The following is a 10,403-nucleotide window of genomic DNA, read 5'->3' as shown; positions in this document are numbered from 1 at the left end:
ACACGTACATTTTTTCTTCTTCTTCTCTTGCAGAAAGCTCTGCGCTCTCTCTCTCTCTTTCTCTCTCTCTCCTTCTCTCTCTCTCGTACATTTTCTTGCTGTTGCTAATTCATGGTGATCAAATGATGTACGACAAAATAAATTGTAAAGAGTGACTGCTCCGAGTTGGGAACCAGAAGGTTTTTTTTTTTCTTTCTTTCTTTCTCTTCTCTCCTTTTTTTTTTTTTTTTTTTTTTTTTTGGAAGGAGCGAGCAAACCTTTAAAAAGGAAGGACAATTGATTTTTTTGGGGGGGAGCTTAAGTGAACCTTTACTTTGGCAGCTGGTTGTGGAGCAGGTAAGTTTCTGGCCTTGTGTCTATCCGTCTCCGTGCATTTGCTAGTGCCTCCTGATTTGTTTGTTACTGGGGAAGAGGAAAGGGGTGTCTGTGTGTGCGGGGTGGGGGGCAGTTGTGTAACGAACGCGTTTGCGGAATAAACTCCGATTGCAAGAAATGGGCAAAACGAGAAAGAAAGAAGGGGAGGGAGAAGAGGAGGAGTGTGTCTGTGTATGTGTGTGCATGTATGTGCGTGTGTGTGTGTGTGTGTGTGTGTGTGTGTGTGTGTGTGCGCGGTGGGGAGGGGGGGATTGACCGGGTCCACTTAAAGGGAGAGGATCCGGGAGGTTTCTGTAGCCGGCGGCGGGGCGCGGAGCGGGGCTGAGCGGCGCCGGGGCAGGGGAAGCGGCTGGAGGGAGCCCCTCGCTGTGCCTATAAATGGGGCGAGGCGGGGGTGAAGGGAGGCACAGGAAGCCCAGTACTGGCGAGAAGCGACTGAGCGCGCTGCAATGGCAGGAGCAGGTCTCGGCGGGATCCCGCTGAGGAGGAGGAGGAGGAGGAGGAAGAGCGGCGGCGGCGGCGGCGGCGCTCCGCGGGGCGGGATGCGGTCAGCGCGGGTCGGTGGCTGCGCAGCCTCCGCAGGTGCAGCCGCGGCTCGGGGCAGCCTCGCCCACCCCTCTCCCCTCGGGGCCGGGGCTGGGGGGCGGCGGGTCCGGCCGGACCGGGGGCTGCCGGGCACGGCCCCGCTCCCCGCTCCCGCCTCCCCCGTCCTTCCCCCAACTTGAACTTCACGCAGTTACCGGAGTTACGGCCGCGGCGCCGTCGCTACGAGAAGCGAGCCGGGCAGGACAGCGCCGGGCGGCCCCTCGCCGGGCCCGGGGCTGCCGCTTCCATCCCCCGTGCCCGCTCCGGGGTGCCGAGTATCGCAGCCCCGCGCTGGGCCGAGCAGTGCGGCCCAACTTCGGGGCCGGAGCCCCCGCTCCGGGCACGGCGCCCCCGGGGGAAGCGGGTCCTGGCGCCGCCGAGTTGCCAAAGCGGCCGGAGGGGAGCGGGGGCTGGCGGCGAGCGGGGCGGGCAGGGCTGCCCGCCTGCCCGGCAGAGTTTCAGTCACTTGGTAGTTTCTCTGGGCGTCGCGGAGTTGGGGGGTGGGTGGTGGTGTTATTTGGGGTGTGTTTGATTGCTTAGGTGTTTGGGAGGGGGGAACCTGGGGAGGGGTGGCTCAGCTTTGAAAATGTCCCCGGCTTCCTTGCTCCTCCCCTAGAGAACTGCCCGGTTTGCACCGAGGAGGGAGGAAAACGGGGGCGGGGGTGAAGAGGGGAGAGGCAAAAAAAACCCAGATCTCCTCTCGCCCTCCCAAGTTGCGGCCCCTCGGAGCGAGCCCGTCCGTGTCCCGGGCGGGGGGGCGGCTCGGCTCGGCGGGCAGAGGGGAGTCCGTCCCCCGGCTGCGCCCCTCGCCACCCTTGCGCACACCGCCGGGATGCGCCCTCCGGGCCTCTAAAGCTCTGTGTTTATTGTTGTGTCGTCCCGTGTGTCCCCCACCCCGCTCTCCTCCCCACCCCTCTGCCCAGGTTGGAGGAGGGTTTAAAAGGCAGGTGTGCCGGAGGCCGCTCGCCATGTCCAGATCCGGGGACAGGACCTCCACCTTCGACCCCAGCCACAGCGACAACCTGCTGCACGGCCTCAACCTGCTGTGGAGGAAGCAGCTCTTCTGCGACGTGACCCTGACGGCCCAGGGCCAGCAGTTCCACTGCCACAAGGCCGTGCTGGCCTCCTGCTCCCAGTACTTCCGATCCCTGTTCTCCAGCGGCGGCGGGAGCGGCGGGCACCCGCACGCCCTGGGGCTGGGGCCCGGCGCCCAGGACGGGCTGGGAGGGCCGCCGAAGGAGCCGCCGCCGCCGCAGACGCAGGAGGAGCCCGGCACCCCATCCTCCTCCCCCGAGGACAAGCTGCTGGCCAGCCCGCGGGCCATCAACAACCTGGTGCTGCAGGGCTGCTCGTCCATCGGGCTGCGGCTGGTGCTGGAGTACCTGTACACGGCCAACGTGACCCTCTCGCTGGACACGGTGGAGGAGGTGCTGTCGGTCAGCAAGATCCTGCACATCCCGCAGGTCACCAAGCTGTGCGTGCAGTTCCTCAACGACCAGATCTCGGTGCAGAACTACAAGCAGGTGTGCAAGATTGCCGCCCTGCACGGCCTGGAGGAGACCAAGAAGCTGGCCAACAAGTACCTGGTGGAGGACGTGCTGCTGCTCAACTTCGAGGAGATGCGCGCCCTCCTCGACTCGCTGCCCCCCCCCGTCGAGTCGGAGCTGGCGCTCTTCCAGATGTCCGTGCTCTGGCTGGAGCACGACCGGGAGACCCGCATGCAGTACGCCCCGGACCTGATGAAGCGCCTCCGCTTCGCCCTCATCCCGGCGCCGGAGCTGGTGGAGCGGGTCCAGTCGGTGGATTTCATGCGCACCGACCCCGTCTGCCAGAAGCTGCTGCTGGACGCCATGAACTACCACCTGATGCCCTTCAGGCAGCACTGCCGGCAGAGCCTGGCCAGCAGGTGAGCGGGGCGGGCAGGGGGCTCGGACCCCGCGGGGGCTGCGGGATCGGGCTCGCACCTCCTGCGGGATCGGGGGTCCCGGCGGGCTCGGACCCCGCGGGGCCGGGGCCGGGGGCGGCCGCAGCGGCGGGAGGGGGGCGGCGGCGGGGCCGAGCCGCCCGCCCCCTGCACCACCAAACTTTTCGTCCCCTCCCCTCGGCCCTCTGGCCACCCGCGCGTTGGGAATCTGGATTTATTGGTTTTTTTACTATAATTAATAATTCTTTTCTCCCACAATGTTATTCCTTAACAAGGAGTTAGGTCTTTAAACTGTAATAGCCAAGTCCTACATCTGTTATTTTCATAAATAACTGCATCATCTGTGCAAACCCTGATGTTGCTGGTGGTGGGGTGATGTCCCTGTTTGTGCGTGGAAACTTGTGACTTCATAGTCCTTACACCTACAACATGTCAGTTGTTTTCATTTAATAAGGTAATGAATCATGATGTCAAAGATTGACAATATGAGGTTGGTGTTAGGAAGTGAGTGCACATCACATAGTTTAACAAGGACTAAACATATCCAAAATTTGTTTGTACTTCGTTCACAGATGGAAAGATAATACCATCTTCTAGTGTTGGTATAATACAGTGGTGTGGTAGCACAGAAATCAAACCACACTTCACATTATTCAGCTTATTATAAGCTTTTCAACTAATGGGTGCATATTACTAATGATTTGACAGCAGCAAGAAAGAAACTGGTACATTAATAAATATTTTAAATAATACACTCTATTAGCATTAATGCACAGGATTCTTATGCTCTATGTAATGGGCACTACTCAGATGGTTTAACTTTGGAGATGGTGTGCCCTCTTATTATTTCTGGCTAGGTCACTATGTTAGTGTTCTGTCATGCTTATCACCTTGTTGTCTAACTGATTCTCACTCTGAAATCAAAAACATCAAATACAACTATTTTGCAGCATAAAGTATTTCTGAGCTGCCACTGCTGTAAGTTGGTGCCTACCCTTTGCATTTCAACACTCAAAAGTGATGACTTTCAAAAATGCAAGCCCCAGGAACTCCTCAGGCAAGATTCTGCACGCCACCGGGGGCAAGCTGATGCTCGTGTCCTGGTGGATTGCTGAGATACCAGCCGGCGTGGTTCAGTGGAGATACCTTTCCAGCTTCAGTGGTCCATGTCATTTGAAGGATATGTAGTGGTGTTCTGACCACTGAATGCTTACAAATGTCATGGATGCTGCAAGAATCTGATTCTGCTGGTGCTGGGAGCTGCTTTCCCCTTAAGCAGGAGCATACACAAAGGGAGTGCACTTTAGGTAGTCCTAGATGAGAGTCTTAGTTGCACTTAATGACTTACAGGAGACTCCAAATACCACAAATGCTGCTCTTTTTATTTGTAATAGGTCTGCATGTCTGTGCAGACAGTGGTATTTCAGAGACCCTTAACCACAGTGGGTGAAAACATGCTGTCACCTTCCCAACTTTACTGTGTGTCTAATAACTAGCTTCTGTTGATTGGGTTCTTTAGAGGCAGTGAAATGGGAGCAAAACTGTTCAGATTTATTTATAAGCAGGCATTAGAACTTACTCCAAATGTTAAAGTATTGGAGATGTTGAAATGCTTAGTAATGCAGAATGAAATTGTTCTATTTTCATTTTCGGTCCTGGACGATATTCCTGGAAATTCATAAAGGTCACAAAGGCCCATCTTTGAATCTTAATCATTTTAGGATTTTGCCAGGCTGCCTAGGTGTACAAATGCCTTCTTAAACATGAAGGAGTGAAAAAAAGAAACATTCAAGACTACAGAGATTTCCAGATTTGTCTTCTCTGTTACTCATAGTTTTTCTAAAGTAGCAATTTTAACAGGTTAACATTCATTCAGTAAAATTTTAAGGAAGAAAATCTGCAAAGAGTTCCTTAAGCTACTAATTTCCAGAAGGAAATCTTAAAAGTAACTAACAGTGAAGTACATGTGCAAATACATAAAAATTATTACACAGAAAAAGACTTCAAAACTCTGATTACTTTTTTTCTGTGAGTAATGGTGACTTTGGTAATTTGGAGTTTAATGAAAGGTCATTCACCAAAGATGCACATGTCTTTATAAAGAGATTAACTGTTCCTCTTGTGCAGTGTAATAGCTCCTGCACAGTACAGTAAGGGTTGCTGAGAAATGCAAGCAGCCCAGTGCTATAACCACCTGCTTCCTGCATGTTCAAGAAATGGGAATTGCACTCAGTGTTAGAATTTGCCAATAACTTTTCCACCTTTTTAAAAACAACTTTTTTCTTTTTTAAAACAAGCTACTTCAGAAAAAAACACCTATGTTATATATCCATATGCACACTTTGGAGTACATTGGCATCAGGGCTACTTCTATTTCTTAATGGAAATAAATGCAATGGGAAGCTCAAAATATACTGATTTCCCTCTGAAATATAACTATAAAGTTAGTCCTGTGGTCAGGCCTGGAGGAAAAAGAGATTTGGGCTAACAAGAGCCAGTCTATGCTCTGTGAGCAAAGGTATTTATAATGTTTGTGCCACAAATGCAGATCCTGCAGTGCAAGTGATGCTGGGTTTAAGAAGTACCTGAGTTTTGTGCTGCAGTGAAAAACACTGTTTACCTACAGAAAGACTAGGGCTTTTTAATGAAATTTTGTAAGAGAAGGTAATGCTTCAATGTCCTGATGAATTTTGTAAAATTAACTTTCAAGGTGCAACAGTTAAATGATCAGAATTTAAAAAGTTGAGGAATTATGTTCCTGAGTTATGAGCCTTGCTATGCACTCTGAGGTTTAGGACTTTACCACAGGGGATGGGTGTTTTGGCTTTGATTTGGCATCTCATCAGGTGCTCAACTCTAAGCAAAGTTAGAAATACTGCTGGCTCAGTGATCCTCACCTCAGCAGGGCCTCAGCATGCAAGCTGCTGCTAAACCTCTGGAGACACAGTCAGTTTTGGTGTCGCTAGGAAACATCATAGTTGATTTCAGCTTGGGGTGGGGTGAGTGACCCTGAACATTAGGCTTAAATTATGTTTGTCTGTCCCTGAAAGAGACACGTAGCTCTGTGCTGTATCACCTTCTGTAGTTCTGGGAAGAAAATCTATTTAGATAGAGCAAAGTTCATATTCCAGACATTTATTTAACTCTCGGATCTTCACCAGAGTATTGAGTTGATTAAAATGTCACTGTGCTTTATTGTGTAATATAATGTACTTTATATAATATATAGTATGTACTTTATATAATATATGTGTTTTCAAATTTTTAAAAGTCTGGGGACAGAGCATTACCACCTGCAGCTCCTCTCACCTGCAAAGGGTGTTTGGGCTGGTCTGTCCCTCCCGGGATCTGCGGGCAGAGCAGCTGCAAATACAGCTGCATACCTGAAGGCAGAGGGCACCGAGGGAAGTAAAACTGGGAGAGAGGGGGAAATGCAGAAAAAAAAAAGGAGTTGAGATACCCCAGGGGAGAAATGGGATATAAGTAGTGGAAACAGGACAGTGCAAATCAGGGAAGACATGAGAGAAGAATAGTTTTGAAGGGAGAAAAATGTAAAAATACATACCAGACAGGATACCAGACAGGAAAGGAAACTAGTAAAAGAAAAAAGACCCTGGCAGATAAAAAGAAGATAGGGAATGAAACAAAAGGGGGGGGGGAACACTAATTCTTGGCAGAAACAGCATCTGTTGTCAATGGCAGCTGAGTATTGCAGTTTCTGGAAAAGCTTTTTCCGATTTAGGGGAGGAAAAATGGATGGAGATCAACCAGCTGACATAAGATAGGAATAGTCCTAGGCAGAAAATACAGAATTAAAGAGCACAAGAGGAAAGAGGGGAAATAAGGAGACAAAGAGATAAGAAGGCTAAGCCTACCCATGCTGTTTTATGGTTTCAGCAAAGTCCCAGCATGTACAGACCCAGCTGGTTTTTTATACTTTTGTTCCCTGGACTACTAGACCTTAGGGAGATTAAAAGTGCAAATTCTGGTCCTGCTAAAGCTACTTGTAGAGGTGGTTTGGTTTGCTGTTTGTTTGGTTTTTTTAAATTTCATTTCAGTGGAGAGAGGGTGTCATCCAGACTGTTTGAAGGTGGGCAATATTAGTGAAAGTGATAGCAAATTAAACAGTGACAGGTGATGAAGATGATATGAGCAGTTTTCATTCAGAAGGAAGATGAAGAAGGAAAATGTAAGGTGCTGAACAGCGTGAGACAGTGGCATTTGTGTGGAAGGCATATATGCCTGGTCTGTTTTACTTTCTACAGAGGAGATTAAAAATTTGAAGAAACCAGCTACATCCCGTGGCAATTAAATAATTTCCTTTTTGCATACACTATTTGTCTCCAAATCTCACAGACCGTAGTTCAATTTGACTTCTTTTTCTACTGAGATTTTTGTAGAATCTCAGCAGGACATGTTTGGTGGTTGTAAGAAAAGTGTGTGTTTTTTCATTGAAATGCACTCTGTCTTCTGGTTACAACCACCTACCTGTCCCTTTGGGATCATAACAGCAATATTTGGATTTTTAACGAATATTCATGTTTAATTGCAAGTGAGAAATACTACAGATCCTGAATTTACATCTGATAAGAAAAGCACATCCTAAAATATATATGAATTATTGAGTTTTGCATTGCAGTATGGATGAAGTGGATGTGAGGCTCTGGTTTATTTTAGTGAGCTTTGGATCAGTTTTTATGTGCCCGAATTAATATCAGGAAATTGTACATGTGCCAGGACTCTCTCAGCTGAGCTGCAGAAGGGAGACTGACACATTAGAGGCTGTGGGGTAGCGAACCACAGACCTGTAGTCAGTTTTATCCTAGTTAGTCTCACCTACTTTCCTTACCTGCCTCATGTGCATTCATTTGCCATTGGAGACAAGCTCATGCTGAAGTATTAGTGGAGAGATGTGGAGTTTCCAAAAGGGTGGGAGCCCTGGAGCTCACATTATGGACAGAGGGAGCACCACTGTCCTAAAAGGACTGCTGTGGGTCAGGAAAGTCCTTGGAAGCTTTTTTAAAGACCCATGTGTCCTGGCTGGTAAAATCCTTGAGAGCTGCAAGGTGATATCATCCCTGAGATGATAGCCAATTTTTTTTGGATCAGTTATAGTATTTGTTAGGAGAAACATAATTTATGAAGAGCATTAACAGCCTTTTTTATGGACAGCCATCTTTCCAACAGCTGCAGGTGAAGAGGGGTTGCCAGGCACGTTGTGCAGGTCCTTGCCCTGCCAGCCAGTTTCCCACAGGCACTACCTTGGAATTGTGTCCTCTGTGAACTGGCAGTCCCTCCTGATTCATGTCCTTAGATGGTAGGGCTCTTCCCCAGATCCCACCTACTGAACATTATCTGTCTCCTCTCTGGAATCCTCTGTTACCCCAACTCCTGAGTGTCCCTCCCACCAGGCTCCCAATGTCACACACACAATCCCCACTGCTCCAGACCTCTGTGCTTGGATCTTTACAGGCCATTGCAGTTTGCTGAACTGTGCTCCTCCTTGGCTTTGTCACCCTGCCTTTTTAGCACTTGAAGCAGCCTCAAATACCTGCATCTGCATCTCCAAACTCTTTTTCTGAGGAGAAATATTTCACTGTATTTCATAACAGCTTGTTCTAGAGGGAAAATTAAACTAAGTTTAAAAACAAGTAATCTTAGTAAGCCACTCTGATGACACTGATGACAAAGTGCCTTTGAAAATGGAAACTGCTTCAAATGCTGGAGCAAAAATGCCCCTCTCCACCACCCATGCCAGTCTATATAGCAGCTTTACAAGTCATGCAGGTTCCTAAAAGCAGAGCTGTCAGCCATGAGTTCCTGTGCTGTTCTTGCCCATCCTTTGGCAACACAATCCCTCTCTGTCCTGTTGGGAAGTACGTAGGTCACGAGTGTTGCAGAGCCTTCTAGACAAGGGAGTCCCATTTCAGACAAAATTCTCCTGGAATGATTTCTGCCTAAAGTGTGCCTTTTACAACTGGAGTGCTGTAGGATCATGGTGAGCATCAGACATGTATGTCTGCTACTGGTCTGAGACTTCTCTGTTCACTCTTTGCCTGATGTGCATCCCCTTTGTGTGGAGAGAAGAGATAGAAAGGAGAGGGTCTTAGAGGGCGTGTTGTGGCCTGGGGTCACTGTAGTTTTTTCTTTATAGCACAAGAATATGGAGGTTCTGAGTCTGTAACTGCTGAGCAGTAAATGGAACAGAGCTGGGATGGTGTCATTGTTTGGATTTGTACTTGAAGAGAAAGCACAGGGAGCCTGGAGGGCAAGGGGAGTGAGGAGAGGTAATGTAGAACATAAAATCAACAGAAAATAGTTTGCCAGGAAAAAGCTTTGGTTCTGATAAACTCATGTTATGAAAAAATTGATATAATCTGTAAAAAACACTTTCGTCTTTTCAAATAACTCCTATGTTTTAAAAATCCAATATGTTTTCTAAATCAGAGCAAGGTTTGTAATTATCCTTTGCTCAGTGTGGCCTGGAAAGATTGAGCAGGGAGTAGGAATCCTAAAAGAAGGGTTTGAGCTGGACTCCCCTGCTCTGTAAGCATCTCTCATGTTGGTTTTGTTGAAACAGATTCTGTCTGGTATTACACGTTTACCAAAGGATCATCTAAAGAAATTGAAGACTATGGAAAGTTGAAAACTATTGGTAGATACTTCCTGGCATCATTTTTCATATTTGCTGCCTCCCTGAAATTTTCTTTAAAGACTGTCATGCCTAGTACTTAGTAGTCAACACTTGCTGTATTCTTGGAAAGCAGACAATAAACTGAGCAAATATTGTCAGCTGCCAAGTTCAATGGAAGCAGACGGTTTGCAGTGAAGCTGGAAGTAAATAGAAGTTGGTGCCACAGTTGGTTCTTCCTGTATTCCCCAACTGGTGCCTTTCAGTAAAAAAAACAAACCCAAACAAACCAGTGGAAAAGGTAACAAGTCATACCCTGAGTGAGCTGGCAGCAAGGTGTGTTCCTTTCCTTTGGCTTCCTAAGGAAAAGGAGCCTCAGCTGGAAAGAACACAGCCTCTGATGCTGTGTCAACCTTCTGTTGATGTGGACATCAGACACAGAATCAAATAAAAAAGGACTTTCTTGACTTTACAGTCTGAACATCAAAAAATAACAGTTAGTTGAAATTTCCTCGGGAACAAAAAATTAAAAAGACGATTTGATGATTTGGAAGTATTCTATAAAGCATTTCCATTTTACAACCTCTGTCAGAAAAATTTTTTAAAAACCAACCAAACAAAACAAAACACCAAAAAATACCCAATACCCAAAATAACCAAAAAAGGGAACCAGCCAACAAACCAAACCTAAAAAAAAGGCCAAGCAAAATGATGTGAGGAGGGGAGGCAATTTGCAAAAGCATTTAGCTTTGACATTTTCCTTTTTCTTTTTTTTAAATTCAGGATAAAGATAATTACTTAAAGGTTTTTTAGAACTTCCTTCAGTGAGGAAAATCTTTGAGTAGTTCTACCAAGAAGATTCATGAAACAGGAGATTTTGTGTCTCAT

The 10,403-nt window shown here is 47.7% G+C and overlaps 1 protein-coding gene across 1 annotated transcript in view; it reads left to right on the top strand.

Annotated features, from left to right (window-relative positions):
- Positions 1-1,928: 1,928 nt before the first annotated feature.
- KLHL14 (kelch like family member 14) overlaps positions 1,929-10,403 on the top strand; it is a 56,865-nt gene continuing 48,390 nt past the window's right edge. Inside the window, exon 1 of the mRNA XM_059485519.1 lies at positions 1,929-2,866. Within this exon, the coding sequence (XP_059341502.1) occupies positions 1,929-2,866 (938 nt within the window). The remainder of the gene's footprint in view (positions 2,867-10,403) is intronic.

This window comes from Ammospiza nelsoni, chromosome 1 (assembly GCF_027579445.1).
Source record: "Ammospiza nelsoni isolate bAmmNel1 chromosome 1, bAmmNel1.pri, whole genome shotgun sequence".
NCBI lineage: Eukaryota > Metazoa > Chordata > Aves > Passeriformes > Passerellidae > Ammospiza > Ammospiza nelsoni.
Note: the sequence above shows the minus strand (reverse complement) of the source record. Positions and strands in the feature narration are given on the sequence as shown.